General features: G+C 42.6%; 2 protein-coding genes across 9 annotated transcripts; one reads left to right on the top strand and one right to left on the bottom strand.

The window, feature by feature from the left end:
- Positions 1-87: 87 nt before the first annotated feature.
- On the top strand, positions 88-27,083 carry HNRNPAB (heterogeneous nuclear ribonucleoprotein A/B). 5 transcript variants are annotated; one of them, XM_082324245.1, is made up of 9 exons: positions 88-259; positions 373-670; positions 3,816-3,984; positions 4,073-4,231; positions 4,653-4,784; positions 6,603-6,711; positions 6,805-6,957; positions 7,036-7,120; positions 26,375-27,083. In XM_082324245.1, exons 2-8 carry the CDS (start codon positions 411-413, stop codon positions 7,104-7,106), a joined length of 1,053 nt encoding a protein of 350 aa, XP_082180371.1. In that variant the 5' UTR covers positions 88-259; positions 373-410; the 3' UTR covers positions 7,107-7,120; positions 26,375-27,083. The 5 variants fall into 5 exon arrangements, with proteins under 5 accessions (XP_082180371.1, XP_082180373.1, XP_082180372.1 ...); XM_082324247.1 differs by lacking the exon at positions 26,375-27,083 and adding an exon at positions 18,182-18,602; XM_082324246.1 differs by lacking the exon at positions 26,375-27,083 and adding an exon at positions 7,376-7,517.
- On the bottom strand, positions 7,714-18,885 carry PHYKPL (5-phosphohydroxy-L-lysine phospho-lyase). 4 transcript variants are annotated; one of them, XM_082324242.1, is made up of 13 exons: positions 18,766-18,885; positions 16,899-17,017; positions 15,919-16,078; positions 15,159-15,317; positions 14,235-14,322; positions 14,024-14,140; positions 13,719-13,801; positions 13,194-13,419; positions 12,778-12,932; positions 12,172-12,261; positions 11,822-11,952; positions 11,335-11,391; positions 7,714-9,931 (listed from the first exon to the last, which is right to left on the bottom strand). In XM_082324242.1, the coding sequence occupies exons 1-12, from the start codon at positions 18,822-18,824 to the stop codon at positions 11,363-11,365; spliced, it is 1,416 nt and encodes a 471-aa protein (XP_082180368.1). In that variant the 5' UTR covers positions 18,825-18,885; the 3' UTR covers positions 7,714-9,931; positions 11,335-11,362. The 4 variants fall into 4 exon arrangements, with proteins under 4 accessions (XP_082180368.1, XP_082180370.1, XP_082180367.1 ...); XM_082324244.1 differs by having other exon boundaries at positions 15,159-15,233; XM_082324241.1 differs by having other exon boundaries at positions 7,714-11,952.

The raw sequence follows: 27,083 nt of genomic DNA, 5'->3' as shown, positions 1-27,083 counted from the left end.
CGCCGAACAGCGTGAATGACAGGCGGCGGCGGCCAACGAGGAAGCGCCTTATTGCTGTGTGGCTGAGGCTCCGGCGGTATAAAGGCGGCCACGCGTTAGGGCTCCGGGCCGGAGAGTACGTGTCTCGGGGGGAGGAGGAGGTGGCGGCGGGGCCGGTGCGGAGCAGCCGAGCGCCGCGGGGAGGGCTGTCAGCTCCAGCGCGCGGGGGATTTTAATCCGATTCCGGCCGGCCCGGATTTTATTGGGAGCGGGTTTTAAAGTGAGTATGAGCGGGGCGGAGGCGAAGGGGGAGGGGCGGGACCGGACCGGATCAGACCGGCCCGGCGGGGGGAGCCGCCTCGTTGACCCGCGGGCCGCCCTCGTCTCTTGCAGGCGCCTGTCGTCCCTCTCGCCTCTGCGGACGGGGCAGCATGTCCGAAGCGGAGCAGCAGTTGGCGGCCGCTGCCGGCGCCACCCAGAACGGGCACGAAGCGGCCGAGAGCGCCGGAGAGCAGCAGGCCGAAAGCGGCGGGGCTCCGGCGGCGGCGGGCGCAGCAGCGGCGGTGGCGGCGACGGCGGGAACGGCGGCGGGAGGAGCCGGACCGGCGGCGGGAACAGCGGGGGCGGCCGCCAGCCAGAACGGAGCCGAAGGCGACCAGATCAACGCCAGCAAGAACGAGGAGGACGCGGGGTAAGCGCCGCGCCTCCCTCGGCGAGCTGAGGCGGGAGCAGGCCTCCCCCCCCCCCCCCCCCCCCCCCCCCCGGGCGCCATGTGCGGCGGCGGAGCGCGGCCGCTAGGCCCGGCGCGGCCCTTCGGCGGGAGCGGAAGCGAGGCGGGCGGCTGGCGCGCCCCGCCGCCCTGGGCCCCGCTCCGCCCGGCGGGGGAGGGCGGCGGGCGGCCCAGCTGCGGAGGGATCGGGCGGGCGGCGCGGCCCTGCAGCGGCGGCAGCGGCAGCAGCGCTTCCTTTGTTCTGGAGCTGCCTTTTGTTGGCGCCATGTGGTGGCTGGGGGAGGGGCGGGAGCGGGTTTGTTGCCTTCTCAGGCTGTAAAATGGAAGGGGATTTACCGCGGCTCGCTTCGCGCCCCGCGTTTTCCTCATCCTTTCCCTTTTTAACGAAAGGAGCGGATGGAAGGAGTTGTTTTCTGTCGCGGGGTGGGCTGGTTCAAACTTTCTGGGCACTGCGTGGCCGATCGCCAGCGGCGTCGGTGTAAACGCGAGCGTGTTTTGTGTAACGCATATAAAAAAATAATCCTGGCTTTGGAAGCTAGTCGGGGTAAGCTAAGTATTTTTGGAGGGAGTAAAGGAAGAACGGCCTGATCGAGACGATGTGCGGTGTGTTTAAACCAGTAAGAGCGATTTTGGTGTACTTCTTTGCAGCATTGTCAGAAAAGAGCTTATCTCTTGCGAGTGATTTCTGGAGGAGTCAGTGTAGTTTCGCTGCATTTTGGTAGTGGCATCCTTGGGTACAAAAGAGTCGCTTCTTTCCTATCATAGTTGGTCTGTGTAGGAATATACGTGCTTGACTTGAAAATTACCTGCCTGTTTCTCAAGTGGGTCTTTGTGACCGAAGCTGCCCCGTGTCTTTAATCGGAACTCCCTTTGTTATCCCTGGGCCCTGAACCAGAGGGTTGGTTCCCTCAGGTTCAACAGAGAGCTGAAACCACAGTAGCGTAATAGATTTTGGCTGTAAGGGAGGGAGTAAGGCTTGCATAAGTTTCCTATAAGCTAGGGCCGGATGTACCTTTTGCAGACACTGGAAGGGTTGAGAACCAGGCCTTTTAGCCATGTGTGAATTTTCTTTTTACTTTTTTAGTATTCTGCCCTGAGAAGTGGGTGATACTCTTTCCCTTTCTCGCATAGGAGGTGACAAGTTTCAACCCTAAATCCATGTGAAATGAAGCTTCTAAGAGAAGCAGTTATTTAGAGGGATTGACCTATGTGGAACATTTAGCACTGTGGTAAAACAAGAGCTGTCCAAGGCAGAGTAGTTCAGCGTGCTGACATTAGAGTGTTTTGTTAAGAGCCGGAACGTACTTTCATTTAGCTGCACTAATACACTTAGGAGGAAGAGAAGAGACTATGTGTTGTCCAGTTTGTGTGGCCTCTGAAGGCAAAACCAAATACTAGGAATTCACTCTTAATTTCAAAGGCTCTATATTGTGTTATTTAAATACATGTAGGCATCCATCATTCCAATTACAAAACAAAGGACTGTAAATTACAAAGTGTAATATCTGCTGCTGTGGTAAGAGGTGAATTTAGCATGTGGCAATATTTGCGTGTACCACAGCCCCAGCCCAATGGCAGAAAGCAGCTAAAGCTGCCTCCAGACAAATTCCTGTCATCCCCCAACCATTGAATTTCTCTTGATAATTCTATAAGTGTAGTCAATGATGACAGGGTATGCTATGGAAAACCACTGTCAGTCTATACAGATTATAGCAGCCATGCTTGGTCAGTAAGCTGTTGTGATGAGAAGGAATCTGTCAAGTTACCCTTCTTTCACCTGTTATTGAAAGGCTTAGTAAACTTTGTAAGGCCTTTGCTGTAAGGCTCTATTATAATGGCTGCAAGCACACAGACTTGGACCCTGTGTATCATGCTGCACTTGTCAGTTAAGAGTGCACAGCTTGATCTTCTGAAAAAGTAAGGGTTTAGCCTACAAAGGATATGGTTTCATCCTGTTTAAGGAAAAAAAGGCAAAAAAAACCCCATGGCACATACAGTTTTTTTTCCTCATGTTGCCTTTTGAACATAAATGGATGCTAGTTATAGCAAATCAAGAAGTTACACATAAACACCAAAAGCCAATTTTATTTAAACACAAGTCTAGTTTCTAAAGTGCTGCTAGTTTCTAGTGCCAAATCTAGGTTGCCTCTAAACAGAGTAATGACAACTTAAACTGCTTTAGTCTATAGTTAGATAAAAAGGCTTGAATGCTTTTAAAAGCTTAGTTTGTTACCTTGGAAACTCTGAAAATAGAAAATACAGCCATGTTATTAATGTTTTCATTTGAAGTGAGGCATTTGAAAAGTGCCTTATTGGCTGATCTCAGTTTTGTTTGTTAGCTTCGCTTCTGTGTTGCGCTTCACTAGTATTTAGTTCTTTGAGATGCTTCAGAGGATATTTTGTGTGGGAAGGTGGGCAGGGAAGTACTATATTGGCCTTTCATGAAAGTAAAGACTAATAGCGGAGATGCTCCTGTAGTACTGATGAAGATAGAACTGGATTCAGTAACTAAGCAGGAAGAAGTGCACAACATAGTAGTTAAGGCAGGTCCAAAGTCCCATCTGTTGTATGTGACTGTTCTTGGAGGTCATGGATACCTGGTTTAAATTTCGCAGATTGTTCCTTAGGACTAAGATTTTTACAACCATTTGTCCAAATCCTAAAGGAGTTCAAGTATTCTGCTTTTGATGCCTTATTCTATCTTGAATGCTTTCAAAGCAGGAGGAATGATCCTAGCTTCTTTCCAAAAACTGAGTTGGCAGTACTTGATAATCGATACTGCTTTGTTGCAAATAACAGAATACTGTTGAAAGAACAGAAGTTATTGGCAAGGAATATTTTAGGCAATTTTTACTGTTTCTTATAGCCTGTAATAAACTTGAGGGTGCATTGTGTCATTTCCTCAAAAAGAGGGGGGGAACCCCACCCTTGCACACTCCTATAGTATGACTAGCTTTTGACAAGATGCAAAAGTGTTTAACTTTCAACAGTTGGTCCTGTTTCTGACAGTGCTGCTGAGGCGTGTACCACTGTGAGCATCTTGCTGCATGTGCTTTTCTGTAGTATTTCCTGAATCTAAATAGCTCTTTTCTTTTGGAAATTTCAGGAAGATGTTTGTTGGCGGCCTCAGTTGGGATACAAGCAAAAAAGACTTGAAAGATTACTTCACCAAATTTGGTGAGGTAACCGACTGTACGATAAAGATGGACCCTAACACAGGAAGATCCAGAGGCTTTGGATTTATTCTCTTCAAAGAACCTGGGAGTGTTGAAAAGGTGAATATAAGCTTCATATTTCAGATTCTTAACTTCTAGGGGAAGGAAACTTTTCAGCTTGAGTTAATCCTATCAAACTATCTTTCAGGTTCTGGAACAGAAAGAACACAGGCTAGATGGACGACTAATTGACCCCAAGAAGGCCATGGCAATGAAAAAGGATCCAGTGAAGAAAATATTTGTTGGTGGACTAAACCCAGAAGCCACAGAAGAGAAAATCAGGGAGTACTTCGGAGAGTTTGGAGAGGTGTGTAATGTTATCTTAGTAAACACTGAAAAGCGTAGTCTCCAGTTGCTGTTTAGTTTGCTAATAATTTGCAAGTTGCAAATTAAATTAACTTCAGATGTATCAAGCCTTCCGTAAGTGATCCAGAGGCTTGCTCTTGAGAGCAAGGCAGGCACATACTGCACTAGATGCTTCCATTGCTAGTTAGATACCCTTGTCTTGAACTCAAACCATTTCATCTGATGTTAAAATTGTGTTCAAGAGTTGTAAAATTGAAACCTCTGGTCTGAAAGCCAGTGTTAGTATAGAAAGAATATTGCAACTTTGGTGTTGCATAATATGCATAGGTAGGAGACTTACTTTCTGTTTTACTGTTGCAAATGCCATGCACTTAACAGTTCTGCTAAAATACGAGTCTGAAAATAGTATTTCGTGTCTTCAGATTGAAGCCATTGAACTTCCAATGGATCCGAAGACCAACAAAAGGAGGGGGTTTGTGTTCATCACTTTCAAGGAAGAGGATCCAGTGAAGAAGGTTTTGGAGAAGAAATTCCATAACGTCAGTGGAAGCAAGGTAGAAACTTTCACTTGTAAATTTTTGTCCAAGTTAAGTATAATACCACTACACCTATAATCAGAAAAGGATTTTGTAGACCTCTGATTTCAAGCTACCCAAATTACAACAGGGGCAGCTTGCAATTTACCACAGGGTGGTGTGGTTTTTTTTTTGCCATAAGTTCAGTCGCAGAGGCTACCAAGGTTCTTTGCCAATACTTGTGGCTTTAATACTTGCAGTGTTCTAGGGGCTTTTGTATGTGAAGCATCTAATTGCATTCATTAAATACACGTGGAAAAACTGGCTTATTTATGTATCGGTCTAGCAATATAAGCCACTTCAACAGATACATACCTATTTTCAGCATAGAGCACTTGCATAAATTCAAGGCTTACGGGCACTAACTTTGTGAGCAGCTGGCTGAAACTGGCTCTGTCAGACATGGGGGCAGCTTCTGGTGTCTTCTCTCAAAGCCCCCCTGCTGCAGCCCTCCCAGCTACCAAAACCTTGTCATGTAAACACAATACAAGGATACAGAGAGTAAACATATGCTTATGGCAACTTGTACCTGCTCAGCTGGTTATGTGAACTCCTGTAAAAGTGGTGTGAGATGCTCTGAACAGCTGACAGTGCTCATCTGTGGGAATAGCTAATAGAGGCTCATGTGTTAAGCTAAGGAGGACTGGAGGCAAATGATGTGTGCTGGCTGGAGGTGTCCCTCTTCCCTTGCTCCATGGCCACTGCTGACCATAAGCTAACTTTAAAGCCCTGTTAGATCTGGTCATACTGTCTGGCACAGTGACTTAGATTGCACTTAGTTTAGGACTGGTCTTGACAGCACAGAATAAACTTTTGGCAAACCTAATGCACTGGTAGTTGTCAAGATACTGTAGTTAGCGGTAAAGTTTGTTTTCAGGAGACATGAATGCTTATGTGCCAAGGGAGCTGAGAAATCATATTTGTATCTCATAACTATGGCTTGTTTTTGTGTCATAGTGATAATAAAAAGAGCAGGTTACCTTAAAGCTCCTGTGGTGAAGACTTCCAAGTCAGGCTTGCTCAGGTGCTGCTATCACAGGGAGTTCCTTCTTTCACAGCAGCAGTAGCTTTCATCTCAGACTGTGCACAGATTCAGGAACTAGGAAGCTGGCTGACAGCTTGAACTGCAGCTTGCGAACCTGTCTTAGAAATGTTGATTCTGGTTGTTTTTAGCTGTTCGTAGTATTTGTAAGTGATGATTTCAGGTGTTGGTAGGTGTCCTACCAAGTCCAACACAGACGCTCAGTGTATAGAGTGTACGAAGGCTGCCAGGAAAACTTGTTCTGGTGCATTTCTCGGAGCCTTGTTCATTCCATGCAGCTCAGGTGAAGTGGTCCATTAGCAACAGCCTCGTCTTGGAGGTTGTGCCAGGATAGAGGGCAGCCTCGTGGCTCCTACAGGAGCGGTGGCTAGGCTGAGGTGGCCTCAGCACCTCTTCCATGGGGCCGTTGATAGTAGAGAATAGGCAGTATTAAAGTACTCTGAAAGCAGTGGCCTGCTTTGTGGGGCCAATAATGACTTACCTTTCTCTTCCATGGGGTAGTTGGTGGTAGGGAATAGGCGATGTAAAAAAATTCTCTGAAAGCAGTAGCCTGCTTTGAATGGCCAACAGTGAGTTATCTTTGCCCAGGTGGCACGATAAATCAGATGCTTCTGGATATGCATTAGTCCTGGTCACATGACTGAGCACAGGCACCTCCTTTGCCTCTAGAGTAACCTCTGGCTTTCCTAGGTGGTTAGGTTGGGTGCTGCTGCTATAGGACAGTATACACACTCTTCCTTGTTTTTTATTTTCAGTGCGAGATTAAGGTAGCACAGCCAAAAGAAGTGTACCAGCAGCAACAGTTCAGTAGTGGTGGAGGAAGAGGTAGCTATGGAGGAAGAGGCAGAGGTGGAAGAGGCGGCGGTAAGTACTACACGCACTACTTTAGTATGGACACATTCTAAATAAGTTGTGTGTACTAAAATGGGATTTTGTGGATGGTTTTCCCTTCTATAGCTCAAAGTCAAAATTGGAATCAAGGTTATGGCAATTACTGGAACCAGGGTTATGGGAATCAAGGATACGGCTATCAGCAAGGTTATGGTGGCTATGGAGGCTATGATTATTCAGGATATGGGTATTATGGATATGGACCAGGCTATGATTACAGTAAGTAAAGAGAACTGTATTGGGTATAAGCAAGCGTAACTAATTAGCAGTTTAATGCATTTGTGTTCTTGTTCATAGGTCAAGGCAGTGCAAATTATGGGAAGACACCAAGACGTGGTGGTCATCAGAATAACTACAAGCCATATTGATCAAACTTATTCAGGTATGCAGTGGCATGGTCTCTTTTGGAAAATGACTGCATAGGTTTTGTATACAATGCTGTAGACGGATATTTCAGTTCTGTACCAAATTTAACTTTACAATAAATTTCTATGGCCTGTTAAATGTGCATCTTACTTGGAAGAGCTCCCTGGAAATGTTTTACATGTTTAATACTTACAGATAACTAGTTGTCTAGACAGTGTGGTGTGTAAATTTCAGCCTTGCTGAAGATATTAATTAATGATTTTATTAATAGGTTAAACTGAAACTGATTTTGAGGGTCTGCTTAAAGCTGCAGCTCTGCATCTAGGGACTGCCTCTTGGAGTTAACTATGGACTCTGCATTACTCCAGTTGTACAGAATGAGATGCATCTTAGGGAACCAGTGTCACTTTCCACCTTTTTATTTTGTATTGTTTTTGTGTCATACATTTCCTGTAATGGAAGTGTTAATTTTACTGTACTTTTTGGTACCTTTTTGGAATCTAATGTATTGTAAGGTATTTTACATGTGTTCTGATTCACCATGACATGGATATTGAAGCTATCCTAGCTTTTGAAATAAAAAAGGCGTACTCTAGTGTCTTGTGCCATTCTTCAGCTTATGTATTAGTAAAATGCCAGTATACTGTTCCCAGAAATTAGTTTGTGGCAGTACCTTGATAGATGAAGAGTTGTGATAAAATGTTTTTAATCTGAAAACTAGAAGGCTGTATTGGTAGTTGTGCTCATTTGCAGTTAAGTGGCAGCTAAAAACTGCAGTCACTTCTGCCTGGAGGTTATGGAAGAGAACTTGGGTGGAAAGCCCCAGCTGTTGTGGAGGCTGTGCTGGCATGCTGGTGGCTCATGGTCTAGACAAGTACAGAGGCTCAGCATAACTGTGTTAGCGTCTGCGTTGTAGGGCTCTGCTAGGAGGAGCCAGAGGCATAGGTTTCAGGTAGGGCTTGGGAGTCTGGACAGCATTGCAGGAGGAAGCTAAGAAGTGGGCAAGAAGCTAGCTGCTCTTCCTTCATGTTTCACTGTCTTGAGTCAGACTTTTCTACAAGTTCTTAATAGTATGTACACCTGCCTCGAGAGACAGGTTAGACATTAAATTACCAATGCATAGTCTGAATTCTTGCAGCCTTTTTGTGTATCAAAGATGACTAAAGAACTTCCATTAAAGTTGTGGGAGGAAAAGCAACAAAGCTGCCTCTAAAGAGGCAGCTCTTTCTCTAGAGATGAGTGACCAGCTAGAAATATGCTCTTCTTTTTTGACTAGTTTACCACTGTCTTAAGGCAATAACTACCATGTGATTTGCCTGTCTTGCTGCAGAATAGTCCCAATCTCAGGTTTATAAATAAGTAGCATGTGCTGCTGCACAAAGTAAACTTCTAATCTTTGTTGCAGTAATCAATTTGATTTTTACTTTCCTTTTAAAGCTAAAATATGACAATTTTTTTCTTGTAATAAATTCTATTTGAACAAATGGTAACCCAGAGTGGAATCAAACTTAGTAACTAAGACAAGACATAAACATGTTACTGGTGACCTTTCCACTTTTTTTTAACAAGAGATGCAGCTATTCCTGCAGGGACTATAATATGCTGCTCCCTGCTGGCTGTCCTTGAAAAGAGAAACTTGCTGTAAAGTTAGAAGTTTCTAAGACTTTTTGGGGTTAAGTGAAAATCTTGAGTATAAAAAAGATGCAGCAGGTTTTAAATCTGATAGTTGACGTGACAGCTTTACAGCTGTAGTATGTAACTAATGTCCAACTTGCAAATTAAAAAATTGCAGACTACTGAAACATGAGTACAGTATTTAAAAGTATTACTGTCTCAAGACTTAAAATTGAAATGCTTTATTGCATCCTTTCACTTGTTTTCTTAAAAAGTAAGGGGTAGCAGAATATTTTTCTAGCAAACTGTTTGCCCTCCAACAGGGAATTTGCATAGTATCAGGACCATACTGCTGCAGTATTTCTGGCTAGTGTATTAGCAGTAGTTTGTCAGCTGGCTGTTTGGTGGTGCTTTTTGGAAGTAGGTTCTCGGGTAATGCTTCCTTGACAGGTTGTGGCCTTAAGCAAAAATTGAGGACACTGGTACTTAAATGCAGAGCTGGCTTTCCCTTTCTTTGCATGAAAGGTTTGTGATACAAAGAACATGTAATTGCCTGGTGAAAGTGAGGGCTTGTATGCAAGGTTGTTGCTTATGGCTGTAATGTACTCTTAATTTACTAATCCTACTGGGATATTTCTTGAGGACAAAATGTTTCGTAAGAACCGGTTTGGGAGCCATGGCCCTCAGCTGTCTGTTCCTCATATATTTGATGTTATGAATTTGGGACTGAAGTTTTTGACTTAATCTGGTCACTGAGACCATTTGTTGGATATAGTGCTGCTAGGGACCTTGTTATGAAACTGGTCAGAGGATCCTGGGAAGGACTGTGTGTACTGGCAGCTAGAATGGCGTTTGCATAGGTAGCAGCAGATATAAAAAAAAAAAAATTGGCTCATCTTCATTTTCAAAAAGTCATAACCTGAAAGAGTGAATTTAGAAAATGTAGTTTATAGTAGCTACTAGAAATATATTCCTTTATAATCAGTTTTAGATATTCTGTTTTAAAAAAAAGTCAATCCACACGTCTGGCAGGGTTAAAATGAGCTCTTGTGAAATTTATTTCTCCTAAAGCTTTTACTAATTACAAAATAACTGAAAATAACAAAATCAAAGGTATCTTATCTGGTCTAAGGCATGCTAGGATGAAGATTAAATGTGCATTATTATAGTAGAATAATGTTTCGTAGTAGTAATCTTGAACGTTGTTTGAAACCTATGGAAAGAAAATAATGTTATGGGTTTTTGTAAAAGAATCATTAAAAGGAATCTACTTCATTGCCTCATTTTTGCTTACATTATATGTAAGTATCATACTAGTACTGTACTAAGTAAGAGGCTTTTTGCATTCTTGGTTTCCTGTAGAAAATAAAGGCATTTTTCTTGCTTAGTTTAGATTGCAGACAAGCACAATAAGTCATTAGGCCTCTAAGTTAAACTGGCACTGTTGAGTAATCTTTCTGTTCTTAAGAATAAGTAGTACAAGCAGCTGTATGTCTTTCCATTAACTTGCTAAATAAAATATTAACACATTTTTCTCATGCCTGCTGTACTAATATTGCACTGAACTAAAAGCAAGGGCCATAGCACTGTGAGTCTAGTATGGTGGTTGAGGCCACCAATGATTACATTAGGTACATTCCTGTCAGGTACCTAGAGTTTTACTGGGCACTTGGTTAAAAAACACTTGGTTGTCTTTTAGTCAGAGCAGGTTGAAGAAGGACTAAGTGTACCAAAGGGTGTTGTTATCAAGGTGTTAACTGTAAGGGTGTGCTGTGCTCATGAGTGTGTGGCAAAATGAGTTGCAGCTGGATGTTCTCTGTAAGTAAGCTATAGAGGGACCTCAACAGATACTAAAATTTGCAAGGCTTGGAAGTCTTAACAGTAGTCAGCCTTACTGATGCCCACAAACTTGAGTATAGGGGTAAATTGATGCTTAAGCGTGAGATAACAGCTATGAACCTGAAACAATCCTATGAAATAGTAAAAAATGCTCCAGAGAACAGAAGGCAAGACTATTTCAAAATCAGATGTTCAGTAAAACAGGAGCTACAGTAGTAAAATTACTGTTGATAGCTCTTCATAAAGCTGTTAGCATAAGTGGAGGTTCCCAAATTGTGTTCCTGCCCTTGAGGGCAGTGAAGGGGAGACTACCTGCTGAGAAGTAGTTACGCAGCTGGAACAGCTTCTGTCTGGAGACTTCAGGCACTGAGCAGCTAGCATAAAAGCTGTGTTTTTGTCTTTACATTCATGTCATTTGCGTGCCAAGGGTTAAACCCAGTCACTCTTAAAGCATCCCAGACAAACACAGCATGTTTGTGGTACACAAACACACCATGCCTAGTGGTAGGCATTTCTGGGACAGGTTGGACCTAGCTTGCAAACGAATACAGATAGTGTTAGGAGAAGTGTCAGACTCTGATAGAAGGTAGCTGTGAATGCTGGATGTACACAAGTCTGGTCCATGCTTCTAGATTGCCAGAAATTCCTGCAAACTAATTTCAAGTAAAAGCGTGTCTGAGGAAACTTGGTCCTCCTCTACTGCCAGTGACAATGCTTGTGAAGTTATGTTTAGGAACCTTGGCTTTTAAATAGTAAAGGGCGAATATAGATAAATACCTGCTCAGGTAGAACAAGTGGATGTTTTCTATTGCTTCAGACATTCCTTTTCCATATCTGGAGAGAGAATAAGTAATAATTTAGCAAACTTATGACTTTGAGACAAGTTTTTGGACTAACTTGGTTAATACTGAGTGTGCAGAAGTTGTATAAAAAGCTAAGTGGCAAATGCACACAGATTATAGCTGTCAAGAATGAAATTTGGACAGCTTCCCCTTGCTCAGATGGGTAAACACTTCAACCTCTGCCAAAGCAAAGCTATTTTAAAAGGCATATACAGCTGTGGAGTAAATAGTTTTGTTAGAGAACTTTAAAACAGAATAATTTAGAAGTGAAGGATAGACTTGCATTGACTAAGACTCATTTTCCTATGTGCTCATCATCTACCATCTTGGCTCTATTTTAGCACTTAGGAAAAGCAGGCTCAGCATTGACTTCAAGGCAGTCCAACAGCAACCCTCTATAAGGCAGTTCGGAGCTGTACTACCTGTTAGTAGTCTGTCAATTGTGTCCACAACAAATTTTGCATCCTCCATATTGAAGCACATTGGAGGCTTGAATTTAAGCACGTTTCTTCCTGGCCCATCTGTACTCAGTAGAATATATTCTTCCTTAAGTCTGGAAAGAGCAATAACAAAGAATTATGTTTACCTTCACATGTAGTTCAGAAAAACTTAAAAGTGTCAGCCTGCAGGCTGTCCAGACAGACCTTTCTGCACTGACTGGTTTATTTTTCTGCCAGTTGGCTATATTCTAACAACTATTGAGCGGCAAGGTTACTTTTGTAATTGTGTGCTGGCCTTGCACATTGAAGAACTACATGATTGTTCCTTGTACCTTGTTACTAGATACTCGGCTTCTGCTGTGGCCGGGGTCCTTTCTGCTTGATCCTTGATTAAGTCCACTCCAATGAATAAGCCACAACCCCTTTAAAAGAAATAAAAATAGTCAATCTGTGTCAGAGGAGGGACCTGCAAATGAACTAAAAAATTGAGAAAGGTTTTTGTGAGACCAAACCTTTACCGCATGAGAATTACCTGACGTTTGGCTAGTGATAGAAAAGGTATTGCTGTTCTGAAGAAATGTAATAATACAGTACAGACTTTTATCTGCTCAGAATGCCAGCACAGGACATGATGTTAAACATATTTTCCATTCAGATCATTAATTCTGTTCTTTGTGCACTTGAAGTAAGAGTTCAAACAGGAAAGTGCATTCCTTTAGCAACTAATAAATCAATAAAGCAGTACTGGCCTAGAGTGGCAAAGTATATCAGACTTTTGATAAGCTCAAGTTTGTTTTAATCTGATGTACAGCAGGCTGTCGATTTTTGCTGAAAACACAGATTAATGAATTCCTTAAAACCGTATCAGTTGGACCGAGTTGTTTGACTGACTGAAACCAAACAAAAAGCAGCTAAAAACTTGAATAAGGCACTGATACCTGACATCACCAATAATGGGATGCTTGATTTTCTGCTCCTTGAGTAGCTTCATCAAGAAGTTTCCTACTTCTGTGGCATGAGCCTGAAGGTGTTCCTTCTCAATCACATCTAACACAGCTAATCCAATTGCACATGAAACAGGGTTTCCTCCAAACTGAGTTCAGGAAAAGAACACATGTAGCCAAGGAAAGGGAAGAAAGATGCAATCTTGTCACTGAAAGGGTAGCCTCAGTCATATAATGAGCATACTGCCATTTATATTAGATGGAGCCAGTAAATAGAAAGTTATACTAGAAAGATACAAATAACAGTAACTGTGTGAGTGATAAAGATTAACAAAAATGCTGCATGATTATCTAATTTTAATACTTAAGACTCCTGTAGAGAAGGAGAGTTTGGTCAACTTTTTACTTACTGTGTTAAAATACTCTACTCCTGTGGCTGCAAATGCTTCTGCAATTTCTTTTGTTGTTGCCACACAGGCAACAGGGTGCCCATTTCCTATTGGTTTCCCCATAGTGACAATATCGGGTATGAAATCTTCTCCTTGAAGCTGGAATGCCCAAAAGTTCTTGCCAACCCTGCCAAAGCCAACTTGAATTTCGTCAGCAATAAATACACCTCCTGCCTTGTGCACGTGCCTGTAATATAACAGATTTTATTGGCTCTTAAGAGAAAACAGAACATAATATTTACTGTTTCAGAATACACAGAAAGCATTACTTGCAAACTTCCAGGAAACAAACTTGTCCAGGCCTATGTTCTATACCATGTGTTTAAAAGTAGGTCTTTGCCATACAAAGTTTACATTCTAACATGAAGGCATAGGTGATTTCCTGCCTATCAAGCTATATGCTACAGCATGCAGAGAAATTCTCTATCATCTATATTTAGCAAGCATGTTAAATTTAAAAAGTTAAGATAATGAATGACCACTTACTCTGCAACCTTCTGAAAATAGCCCGCTGGTGGAATGATTTGACCCCCCACACTTGGCAGTGATTCAACAAAAAATGCAGCGATCTGAAACATAGGTAGCATGCAATGTTTTGAACCCAACAGAAAGTTGTGGAAATAGTGTTAACAATTAGCAAGCTCTTCGTCAATAGATGGTTCTTTCATGATTATGTGATCTTTGCTTTTTGACAAGTCCATACCACTTAGCTCAGTTACCCTGAAGGGCATTGACAGTCAGCCATGCTCATTTCTAAGGCAAGACAAATGGGTAAGGAAATAACTTTTTACCTTTCTGCCTCTCTTGTGTGCTTGCTCAATAATATTTTTCACTTCATTAGCATAGGCTGTTACTAAATCTTCATGGTCTTCTCTATAGAGTCCTCTGTATGTGTCTGGAACAGGAGCCTATGCAAAGGAACAGTATCCTATATTCAGTATACATTAAATAAGACTTCATTAAATTGACAAGTAGATGATAGTTACAGGCTGAAGTACATACCACGTGGACCCATTCCTTTTGTCCTTCTAGATCTCTGAATTTATATGGGCTTATGTCAATCAAGGATGTCAGATGTCCATGGTAAGCACTTAAAAACAATTAGCAGAACTAAATAGTAATTTCCTCAGTATCAAGAGTTCTTTAGGATTAGCATTACTGATAGCTAAAAAGTAGCTAGGCTCTGTCACCTGGTGGGAATTCAGTCACACTTAAGCTGAGACAAGCTCTGAGATTTCTGTCAGTCGGCTTAGTAGTATTTGGATTTTTTTGTACATCTGAATATAGGGGATGCAGAGGGACAGTACTCCTTGTCACTGGTTTGCCAGGGCCAGCAACTAGAATCACAGCAGTATAAGTCATGAGCAGTATTACAAGACTGCAGAACAACTGGAAGGGACATGTCTGGCCTACTTCTAAATATCCTCCAACGATGGAGTTTCCAGTCTCTCTGGGTATCTCATTCTAATATTTGACTACCTTCACGGTGGAAGAGTTTTTCCCTATGGCTCATCAGAATTCCTCAGGTTTCAACTTATGTCTATTGTCTCTTTTTCCTGTTGCCATACATCTTCAGGCCTGGCTCCTTTCCAGTAGACAATTGTAGTTACAGTAAGATCTCCCTCTAGCTGTCTCTTACAGCTGAACAAATCCAATTTTCGTAACCTCCTGTGGCTCCCTACCCATCATGGCAGGCCACTGCTGGCCTCCTTCCAGTTATGTTAGTGTCTGCTGGACTGGAGAGCCCCCCAACCTGGACACAGTTCTCTGGGCTGGTCTCACAGATACTGAACAGAGGGGAAAAAATACTTCCCTCAACTTTCTGGTTACAGTCTTTCTCCTACAACAGGTTTTCAGAAATGCCCTGACTACAAACCAAAACTGAGCCTTGTACCCCACAGTAGATAAAATAACCGATATACTTACTGGTCTAAAACTATAACATCTTCATGTTTTGTGTACTGTCGTGCCAATCTTAGGGCAAGATCGTTAGCTTCAGATCTACAATTGAAGAATTTGATAAGTGTTTCATTGTGGGTGTCGTGAGTTCTGAAATTCTGACCTCCTTTGCAATGCTGTTTGCATCTGCAGAGAAGAGACAGAACTTCATGCGTGTTACTCGCAGTTGTTCCTTTAGTAATCAGCACTCATTAGGTAGGGCTGTTGATCAGAACAGAATCCTCTTAAAAAGCTGGAGTACAGAAACTGCTTTGGCAACAGGTGGTTTTTTTTTTTTCTTTTCTCTCTCTTTTTTTTTTTTTTTTCCCCCCCTCTGTAGTTTGTTTGGGAACACAACTCCTGCCCCAAGCAGAAATATGTATTGTTACATTTAATTTTGATAACCGAAGTAATTCCCAGTTCAGAAGACAAGTCAGACCAGAAACAAATCCAGTAAATATTTACACTAATGTTTTGTAGTCCAAGGCCTCATAAAGAGAATAAAACCCTTCTTAAATAAAGCGCTAGTTTATTTTCCTGATTGAGAGCTTGCTAAATGTGAACTTCAGAGTCACTGAAGTTCTAAAAAGGACCACAGCTTCTTCAAAAACAAAACCCCCAAACCATGTTTTTTGTCAGTATCTAGTTACCCACACCAGATCATGCAGTTGGCTGTTGATAATGAAGTATTTTACTTGTCTCTATAACTAATGAAAACAAAGTATCAATTCTAATATACCTCACTTACCCTGAATTCAAGAAATAAAAGATGCATAACTTCTCAGGTAGCGTTTTTGAAAGTCTCTCTGCATAATTGACCAAGTTGTCATGAAGATAACGAGAGTTTGTATTTAACAATTGATTTTGTTCGTGGGCTGCTTTTACTATATCTGGGTGACAATGTCCAACTGCAAGAGAGCGCGGAGAGCAGTTCGAGAGTTCTTCCATGTTATGTATGGTGTTATTTAACAAATGCCTACTGACTGAACACTTAAGATTTCTCTATTAGTACAGAGCTGTCATCATTGATGATTGTATTTCATCAGTGGGGCGTTAATAATATTGTCAGCAGAAGACAATATCGGTACGCCTTGAAAGCTTTCACTTCAAACTTTCTTTTTTTGCTCAGAAAGTTTGAAATAGCCTATTACTGTATTTTATGGTTTGTAGTTGAAGACTGGAAATAGATACGCTAAAACAAATAGCGTCTAATTTGCTATTTGGATTTAGACATTTTGAATAATTTAGTTAGGGGTTTGGGTAGGTAAGCTTTACTGTCAAAGAATGAATAGCCCTGCTAGGGTGCTAGTGACAGCACTGACCGTTCAGAGAAATTTCAAATACTGTAAGAGAGAAACAGCTACTTCATAACACATAAATAAGGCACCACAGTGAGCAGTGACAGTACCCTTAGCAAGTAACTTTTACAAATACAACAAACTGTCAAGCCATTTGATAGTCTTAGAGTTAGGTGCTTTACTTGAGCTTTCATGGAAGAAAATCTGTAAATTTTAGATAAGTATGTTTAAGTCTGGAAAGCACATTCACGCACACAGAAATTCAACCGTGAACTGTAATTTCCCAAACTATAGGCTCAAGAGAGAGTTCTTCCCCTTCTCCAATTAAACAGCCCCTCCTCCAACACAATGCAAGGGTGGTGGAAAGTACCGATTGTTCCTCGTTCTGCTTAAAAACCCATGGTATCAAATAACATGACTTTTAACTTACCGTGAGCAACGTTGTTTATGCAGTCAAGGTACCGTCTTCCATTCTCATCATACATGTACTGGCCTTGTGCCTTTACAATCTTCACCGGATCGTTAGAGAAAAACAGCTTGCAAGAAGAGCTACGGCAAGCATCAGAAAGCAGAATAAATCTTAAAGTCGCATAGTTTATTCTGCTGGTACTATTTTCAGTTCAGTTAATCAAGAGAAAGACATGTCCCCCATTTGCCAGCACAAGCTGTCATCCTACTTCTGGCCCCAAAAACAAAGCCTGGGACGAGGAAGAGCACAGAGTTTGTGCTCTATATCAAGTCAAAACTTGTTAGACTTGCAGGGAAAAAACATGCTCCAGAAGTGAAGAGCCTTCACTAGGAATCTAACCACAGCACGCAGATAGGACTTACCTCTAGAGGTTCATCCAGTCTTAACTACAGCTCCTTACTGCCTATGCTGCCTGCCCTTCGTGTTCTTGAAACCCTTTTTGGTGCCTTCCTCTTACCTTAAGATCATTTTTATATTCTTGCTGTTCTTGCTAAGATCTTGATTTTCCAGACAGCATGGTGCAGGTGGTTGTTAGGTCTGTACAGGGCTTCCCTGACCTTAGCTGCAACTTTAAGTGATTTTTATAAGGCTGAGGCCACTTCAGTGCATTTGTTTTGTTTTGTTTCACTTTTTAAATAAATTGCCAAACAAGTAAAATTGAAATGCATGTCTGCCTAGGTGGGAGTTGCAGAGATTTGACGCTGAAGGGCAATGCCAAACTTCCATGCTTCACTTTTAGTAAAAGATTGCTTATACAAAAATAAAATAATTTGACCATAAATACAAAATCATTGTCAAATGAACAACAAAAGACAATGATAAAATGAGAAACTGCTTCAGTGTCCCTCCCCTACAGGAATCCTGTACTTTCTGTGTGAGCTAGCAGTAGAATGGTAAAACAGTCAGGTGTTTTTTTTGTAAGCATATCCTGACTGTTCAGCAGACGCTAAGAAAACACTTGGGGAGGCCGGGTCTTTGTTCCCAGTGGCGGGGTAAATCAGTTACAAAAAGATTAAATACACAGAGCGGTAGTCTTCAGGTTTGTGTAACTGGCACCATTCTAATGCCAGCATTGACTTTCAGCCCAACTTCTGGATTCATAAAAACATATAAAGATTAAAGTAGCTTTGTTTTTGAGTATATATACCTATATAGAAGGTACAATATGAAAGCGTTCCCACAGTTAAATATAAGAGTTCCACTGCCATTCCTGGTAGCAGTCAACGGAATTAATAATTTTTTAGGTCAGTTGAAGCAACACCAGTAATCGGAGCTTTGGAGCAGAGTCTCGTATGAAATGCTGTCGCACGGGGCAGACGCGTGGTGCCAGCTCTGTCACGTTTGTGGTGCGATGAGAAGTTTCTGACAGACGGCTGTGGTGCCCGCTCAGCAGAACCTCCGCTCTGCGGCTGGCTCTCCCTGCGCTCGGCTAAGCTGCAGGAAACGCTTGCTAAGCAGTTCATAGTTTGAACAGGCACGCTAGATACCCTACGGCTTTTATGCTGTAGTTTTGTACCCTCCCTCCTTAAGAAATGCTAATTACTGTTAATCACACCGGTGAAATCAGACTTTGCACGCCAACAGCACCGACTTAACCTAAGATTCTGGACCTCGGTTGCTGCAGCCGCCGTGTCGGAGGGCCGGGCTCGGGGCCGCCGGCACCCGCCGCTGCCGACGTGAGGGGCCGGGGCCGCGCTGGCACCGGCGAGACGCGGCCCTGTAGCCGCGGCCCTGTCGCCACGTCAGGCCCCGCGGCGGGGCGGGCAGCCCGGCGGTAGCGGTCTCCGGGCCCGAGGGGCGGCGGCGCCTCCCCGCTCGCAGCGCTTACCCGATGAGCTGCCGCCGCAGGGCCAGGGTCTCCTGCCGGGAGCGCTGCGCCGGCCTCATGGCCGCTCCCGCCGCCGCGGAGGTGTACGGGCGGGCCCCGGCCGCGGCGGGGAGGGGAGGGGAGGAGCCGCCTCCCTCGGAGGGCGGCCCGGGCCGGGGAGGGGCCGGGCCCGCCCCGCCACCGCGGCGCCCCCTGCGGGCCGAGCCGAGCCCTGGCGCCGCGCTGCCCGCGGGAGCGGTCCGGTGGCGAGGGGTGGCAGGGCGGTACCGGTTACCGCTCCGTTCAGCGCCGCGGCGAGCAGCGTCTCACCGTGACAGAAGCTGCACAAGGGCACGGGCATTGCCCCTGTGTCTGCTCGAGCAGCATCGTAACTGTGCACCCCCCTCACAGAGCCCGGCCCCTGACCTCCCAGCCACTCCCAAACAACATCCAAAACACAGCTTTTGGCAAGCTGATTTCAGAAGGAGTAGGACAGTAACTCACCAGTGCTTTCAGGCTCCTCCAGCTGTGAGGCTGGACTCTTCACTTACAGCATCAGGAGTGTTGACTTCATCTCCAAGGTCCTGTAGCACAAATGGGGGAGAGGCTGCATCCACTGGGGTCCTGCAAGGCTGCTGGCAGCTTGTGTGGAAACTCTACCTCATGGTGTTACACCGCTGATGGGGGCATATAGCCTCAGATCCCACTCAGCTGCCAGGCACCTCAGAGGTAATAACATGTTTTTGAGGGCTCTTCACAGTCATTACTGCAGCTATATCATAACACTCTGTCTTTTGAAATACTTGCACGTCGAGGAGGTTTTTTTTTTACAGTTGAAAGTAATTGGAGGTGGAGCCTAAGAAGTGTTACAACTGTATTAATTGTTCAACACGTACTTCACTATTTAAGCAAAAGTAAAACCAAACCATTTATGTTGTTGTACTCTTGTGTTTGATCAGTGACCGGTAGGTAGACCTGACTGACTACTTAAGAGCCAATCCTAGGACAGGCAATAGTTAGGATTAAAAGAGGAAATGCTATCATCAGATTAGAATGGTCCTTCCTCCGTTCCTGTTTGATTGGAATTACTTAAAGAAAAAATAGGAAGATGAAGAACCAGGAAGGATATTCTTGGGATGGGTTGAGTCCTCCGCCACTGTGGGTGTTGTATCCCATAACTGAGTTCATAAACATATCAAGCTTCATTCTAAAAGATGCCAGATTTTTTTTCCTTCCAAGTATATGTTCGCATTCCTTTGTTTTAAACTGACAAACATCTGTTAAGAAGACTCTAGAAAATAGAACAGACCCTTTTAAAACCACACACTTGGCAGATTTTGTTGCTGACTAGATACAGCCACCAGTAATTATCTCTAGTTGCAGTTATTTGATAAATACAGGAGCAATTTAAATTTTGTGTAATATTCACTCTCCAAAACCAAACTGATATGCACTTAAAGTTAGATTGAACTTAGGAAGTCAAACTCAGTTGTTCATAAAAGTGAAGTTTTAAGTAACAAAAGCCAGTGGAGAAGAAGTTAATAATGGCTGTTAATCTTTATTTGAACTCTTGTCTGGTTAAGATATTTAGTAGCTATTTATAATAACAACCTGAACATTTACAATTTGGAAAGTTTATTCTTGGTTACAAATGCAGAGTTCATTATACATATTCACACAATTGTAAAAGCAATCTGTACAGAGAGACCATTTTTAAAAATCTAGTCTTTGCTTTTATTACAGAAAGCAGAAGCAAAAATATTTTTGGAGGTCTCAAGCTAACGTACTGTCCATTACAACTTTAAACTAGAAATACATGATGCAGTACTAATTAATACCATTTTAACATGTTAAAACAATGGATAAGAAATACTGTTATTAATGCCTTCATTTTTAAAGTAGTTGTTCCCCAAAGAAATGAGTAAATAGAATGCTTTTCCTGGCACATACATGATTAAAAAATCACAAAGAGTTTGCAAATAGAGATGTTAAGTACATTTTCTGTATTTTTAATATCTCTATATATTTCTTTTTAAAGGTGATACATTTTACAGAGATTTAGTCAGCTTTATATAAAATACCATGTAAATACATTCAAAACAAAACTAGTTTTCGCAAGGTGTCCAAACCGCGCACACACAAGAATAGCCCTTTCTCCTCTGAACAGCCTTACTGGAGTGATGCAACCACTCACATAAATAACGGACACTTGCGTAACATGGTAGAGGATTAAGCCCTATCAGCATAATTTCAAAACCAATATGGACAGATAAAGCACACATTGCATGTATTTTTCTAAACTGTATACAAATAAGCGAGATTTTCATTTGGATTTTAAATACCAGCAGGTATAGTTTCTCAAATTACGTTGCTTTAGAAATGCTAGCGTACATGCCAGTTTTAAAACATTTCTACATCCAAAGCAATTTAATGCAACAGAGCAGGCAGTTTTGACTGTGGTATTTTGTGCTGAGCATTCATCAGATTGAGTATTTTTGATTGTTTTTCAAGATAGCAGAAAAAAGAACTCCAAATAGTAGCGCAAAAAGTTGCTACCTTATGAAGTTGTCTAGAAAACAGCACTCCACCAAGCAGCAAACACAACAGGACTCCAACTCTCATTCTAGCTGATGGCAATTTACTGCCTCTTCTGCTTAATTTGGAAATTCAGTGGGTAAATGGGTGCTTTTGCTTTGCGTAACCAGGTCCTATTTTTTTAACGTAATTGCAGAAATGCAGGTTTGATATGCACCCACCTATACTTAATAACATAGTGTAAAATGCATTTTTCAGAGTTACGCATACAACGCAGTGTTTAACAAGCATATAAAAAAGCAGCAAGTGGTATTGGTGTCATTTACAGATACTTGAGACGTCTCCATTTTAAGTTCCTGTTCATTAATGCCTACGTTCTATGAGAAGCCACAGGCAGACACACAAGTGAGCTGACTGTTCCACGGAACTGCGCAGCTATGAGGCAACTCCTACCAGAACTTAGCAAACAGGGCCTGATTGTTGTCCTAAGACATTGAAAATCCACTAATGTTAATAATGTATTTCTTATCCCACTCTGTTGTCAATAATGCCACTTCTTATGCATTGAAAACTCATGTTTCCCAGCTTTCCTGTGGTTTTTTCCCCCAGGCTCTCTACAGTGTTAGAGAGTCATACAATCTATTAAGTCCTTCTTCCATTCATTTCTAAGTAAGTGACAGGTTTTCGGCACTTAGTTTAGCTGCAGATTACACAATAGTTAGACATCCCTTTTGTTGTGCCATCTCATGGGACACAAGCATATGGGAAAGTTGCAGTAGTTCACCTGGGGACGTGAAAATACTAGAAGTAATTTTTAGCTTACAAATGTAAATGATAAACAAGGAAAGCAAAGTTTAGGAAGTTGATTTTTTACTGACTGGTTTGCTTCAGTCTGCAATAGATTCCCCAAGTGGAGCTGTGAAGTATTTCCAACTGTACTAATGATGGTCAGGTTTGCTGCAGCACCAGGGACACAATTAAAAGTCAGGTGACTCCAGTAAACAACAGTGAGACTGGACTAACTAGAGTGACCAGATGTATTCTTCTTTTTTTTTTTTTAAAGAAAAAAAAAATCACTATTGCAAAAGGGTCCAAGAAATACTCTTACATACATGCTGTCCTGTAAGGTTGCCAAGGTCAGTGTATGCCACAGTGACTGCCTTGGCAAGCTAAAGTGTCTTGGGCCTCTTGAAATCTATCCAAATTCTTCACCTCTCATTTGAAAATCTTCCTGGTTAAACAACTGGAAGGCTGGCTGCGCTACTGAGCATGTCAGCAGATACTTAACAGGTAAAACTTAGGAGCTTCAAATGCAGTAAAGCAGTACCGGGGTTGTGCTCCACCCTTGGGCACCTCCGGAGGACGCTCCTCGCTATGCTAGTGCGCGTTGGAGCCACACTCACGGGTCTGAATGCAGCCAGATAGCTACAGCGTTTGGCCAGGATAACCGGTTTGGGGACTTTTACATTTTAACATTTGTTGTTACTAATATTTTTGCATATCTTAAATAGAAGTCTGTTGTCTTTACAGAAAATAATTCAAAGCTTCCCTGCTCTAAAATTTAAAAATGGAAACTTGACAAGTAACCTACTACAGATAGATAGATTTTATTTGTATAGCGCTTTAAATTGTCTGGGCAACCATGGGATTAAAAAAAAAAACAAAACCAAACCAAAAGAAGTGAGAATATGATGGTATTTCCCAAGAAAGAAATGTCAGATTTCGAAAACAGATTAAAGTTTCTATCTATGCGCTCCTATTTTACAAATACCTATTCAAACCATATAGTTATGCAAAAGGTGTGCCCATCCCTATGTGTGCTGTCAGTTAAGGGACAATGTCAGGGCACTAAATTTGTCCTAGCATAAAATTTGTTTCTCTCTATTAAAAAAGGTCTCCTCTAGAGGGCAGCATTAAATCAGTATTCAGTGACCAAGAAACCTAAGCTCTAATGCTCCTTTATAATACATACTAAATTTACAGGCTAATAAGGCACCGTTATATTGACCAAGGATGGTTATTTACCATTACGATAAAGCTGGAGATTTCTAGCATCTTAATATTTTAAGTAAGCTGTGCAGTAAAAATGGGTGAGTTCTTTCATTCTGGCCCAAGAGTTCGCTATATTTGGCTGATCGCAAAACCATGTGCTGTGTATAAAAATTCAGAGATTCATTCTGAGCTGTGGGCTGGCGAAATAGTAAACGCTGCAGACTGAAATCTTTGCTGGTGTCGTTGAGTTCAGCACTATTCCAGCCAACGCAGTTGTGCTCAGTCACAGCAGCTGAAATGGGGCACCGAGGAGGAGAAGAAAGCAGCCAAACTGGAACACGGGCTTTCTGGCAGGAAAGCCTTGGTCACCCCAAACAGGCTTCCTGGGTAGTTAACTACAACTACTATGGTTACTCTAACAGTCTCAACACCGGGGGTAGTGACCTGTGTCATTCTCCAGGGATTACTGTTCATCGTTGCATAGGATGTCTTGAACTGCTGAAACCTCACACGTGTTTTGCTGGTTTGCTTAAAGATCTCAAATGCTGAATTTATGAAATTACAGAAGACAAAAGCTCACCTAAATATTTCATCTGTTGGTTTCCTAAAAAGAAAACACATCAGGAAGTCTCTTATCGTTAGAAGAAACATTCTTATTTTTAAATACACAGGAGAAAAATCCATACAGAAATAGATTCATCACCATTATATATACAGCAAGTGTTAGAAGCAGTGTATACAAGAAAGGCGAGTCTCCCCATCAGAATAAAACAAAGCATGTAGCAATGTCTTGATTTTTTTTTTTTTAAAACAACTAAAATCCCAGTGCATTAAGGCTTGGGAACAGTTTCAGTTTGGACTCAGACTGGGTTTCCTCTGCCACCTGTTTCACAACCCAGAGAAGTATTTCTGAATTCACTGGCCAAGCCCACAGTTCAGGGACAAAACTCTAATTAATCTCACCTGCCCCCATCAGCACAGGCCAAATCATCGGGTTCACGCTCTGGCATGGGGCCTCTCGAGCTGCCAGCACGCTTTCAGCACCGAACTGGAGTTACAGATGTGGGGGTTATTTGGCCATGTTCCCTCCCCCCCCAAATCCATGCCCCCCAGAAGCTTTAGGGAGCGCGCTCCCCATGCTTACAGTCAGCTGCAGCATCCCCGCTCCTGGAGCATCGGGGCCAGGACCACCACAACCACGGCGTGCAGCAGCTCTCGCGTTAGTCACGTAATGCATTTGCTGTGGCAAGGTAGTCCTGCCTGCAGAGCTTTGTGGCTGAAAAACTTCTTGGGGGTTTCAAATGAGGTCTTGTGCCCTTAGGACTCACTTTGGGAACTTTGCTTCCAAAATTGATTAGGCTACAGCATGCTAGAGAGAGGATGTTGGTAGTAACTGGAAAGATGGTCGTTAGCTACCATTTTAAATAGAACAAGGCTTAAAGAAGGCTGCTTGTCCTCTGCTCCTGGGCAGCAGGCAGGCATGGTTATCTTAACATAATGGAAATCACCATGCTTTCATGGTCAGTTAAATGAGACTAAGGGATTTTGTTTTGTAAACTAGAGAACAAAGATAAAACATAAGTTTGACTGGGCTTCAGATTTCCCCAAGATCAGTAACTTCAGTGTGTTATCCAAAGTGTCTGTTGATGAATCCATGAAGCTAACATACTAAATATTTTAGTGATCAAGAGAAATCAGTTGCTCAGTCTCAGATTGACCTACATTTCATAAGCATTAGCAGCCTGCCCGTCTATCATCTTTATTGCTACTGACATCTAGTGGTAACATTTAGCTGCATTTCTGAATTCCTGTAAAACAATCTTACATTCTCTCAAACCAGAAAAAAAGAAAGCGGCTTCCTAGGGGGAAAAAAATGCACTATGCTTTGTGAGAGGCTGAGATAATTACTGAGCTTTGAGCGAGACTGCCAGTACTACCTAGAAGTAAAATTTGTCTTCATGAGCTATTTGCAAACTCCAAGTATTCAAAAAGACCCACATAAACATTTTCATATGGCAAGAGAGAATAATAATCAACTGATCTGGCATGAATTTGCTGAGCAAAGCACATCTTTTTTTAACTCTTCCCAATAAGATCATGACTGCTCTGAAACAATTTAGTATTTAACAACCTACTCTTCTAAATATATGTGTGTGGAAAGCACATGGAAGGCTAAACAGATTTTCTCTTAGATGCTGTGCAATTGATAAATCAACAGTTCCTCTATTACAGTCTGTCGATCTGCATGATAGGATCAATAAGGAACACTGAGTTCAGAATATGAAGGCCAAACACACTGATCTCAGTGGAGGACTGGGAAGGACTTCAGGTGCAGATCACAACTGCAACCCCCCGCAGCAGCCATGCCCGGGGATCTGTACCTCGCTCTGTTCCTGGGAGCTCTGCTTTCCACAGGTCTCAGCTGCTTTGGCGACAGAAGGGGTTGGTAGCGTAGAGGTACCACCAGCAGATCCTTGGAGATCCTTGGAGATCTGCTGGTTAGTTCCTCATAGCCAAAGTGGCAATAGGTGCCGTATACAGCAGGATCCGTACCTGCCAGCATTTCTAATGGAAATGAGAGCGGCAGAAGTCCAGAGAAGCTACTGCACACAGGCTGCTGATCTGTTTGTGTGCAGTAAATCAGATGTCCTCAACGTACCAGACTTGCTGCAGGTGCGTAGATGGATCTCCTTTGTATATGCTGGACTCACTGTATTCAAGATGCAGAATAAACCTGTGCAGAGAGGGCATTTACCTGGGAGTTTTCAAAGATGATCGCTAAAAGGTTTGGCAGCTGAGGTGGTAGCGCTGATGGGCATGGATACCAGCTGCGGTCCTGTGCTAGGAAGATGATGATTCTGGCCTTCCTCCTTGACTGGCGTGGAAATACCGTGAGCAGTCAGGCTGTGCCTCGGGGATGGGGAAGAACAACCCTGGTTAAGAGGTTTAGTCAACTCCAAATGAGCTCTCTTCCTCCGTTACGAGCAAATGTCTTGGGTTCTGTGGCAACAGAGGCTCTGTTGGGAGGGGGAAGGCTGCCATGCAGAGCGATTAGAGCAATAGGTAAAGCACTATTCTGGTATTCTGTATCAATGTTTTGCAGGCCTGGCAGTGGTCACAGTTGATGCCTACAAGCACTGGATATTCCACAAGTTGAAGACGGAATACTGACTTGTTTACCTGAAGATAATAGGACTTCGGGGTATTTCCTCAGAGAAAATATAAATTTTAATATAATTTCATAAGCTTTGGAGGTTAGCTTGTCTTGTAGCTTCAGTGATATCAAACTTCTTCAAGTAGGAGCTAGATAGAAAGCTGTTTAGTTTTTGCCAGCGTATGTAAAACAAGACTTTTCTATCTGCATTGTAGATTGTTTGTGGACACTTCCAGATTCTTGTGCTTTCTGCAGTCATTCTGGGGACTGAACTCTCATTGATATCCGCAGAGGTTCCATGAACAGGATACATGCAGGATTTTGAGTGTAGAAGCCCACAGCGTGGTTTGGAGTAGTGAATTGCTTTTAGTTTGGAGATGACTGGGGGAGATGGGAAGAGCAACTGTACATTAAGGGAACAATTACAGATCTTCTTCCCGGTGACGTCAATGAGAGATTTGCCTTCAACCTTCCACAGAAGAAGATTTTTAGCTTTAATTTGGGACAGTAAAGGGGGTTTTCAAAAGCACTAAAAGCCAGTGGGAGCTTGTTCAACTGCTCCCGATGCCTTTAAAAACCCCTACACCAAAAGTGATAGCTAACAACATGAAATGGAAGTAAATAAAATGCATTTTCATTGCTGTTTTGACTTACATAA

Source organism: Platalea leucorodia (genome assembly GCF_965183815.1).
Source record: "Platalea leucorodia genome assembly, chromosome: 11".
NCBI lineage: Eukaryota > Metazoa > Chordata > Aves > Pelecaniformes > Threskiornithidae > Platalea > Platalea leucorodia.
The sequence above is the reverse complement of the archived record's forward strand: the minus strand, read 5'-3'. Positions and strand labels throughout refer to the sequence as shown.

Excerpts from the sequence above, each read along its gene's own strand:
- HNRNPAB (XM_082324245.1), top strand. The coding sequence starts at position 411 with ATGTCCGAAGCGGAGCAGCAGTTGGCGGCCGCTGCCGGCGCCACCCAG. Across the intron at positions 3,985-4,072 it reads AACCTGGGAGTGTTGAAAAG|GTTCTGGAACAGAAAGAACA; the intron begins GTGAATATAAGC and ends ACTATCTTTCAG. Across the intron at positions 6,712-6,804 it reads CAGAGGTGGAAGAGGCGGCG|CTCAAAGTCAAAATTGGAAT; the intron begins GTAAGTACTACA and ends TCCCTTCTATAG.
- PHYKPL (XM_082324241.1), bottom strand. The coding sequence starts at position 18,824 with ATGAGGCCGGCGCAGCGCTCCCGGCAGGAGACCCTGGCCCTGCGGCGG. Across the intron at positions 15,318-15,918 it reads TTTTATTTCTTGAATTCAGG|ATGCAAACAGCATTGCAAAG; the intron begins GTAAGTGAGGTA and ends TCTTCTCTGCAG. Across the intron at positions 14,323-15,158 it reads GATGTTATAGTTTTAGACCA|TGCTTACCATGGACATCTGA; the intron begins GTAAGTATATCG and ends ATTGTTTTTAAG.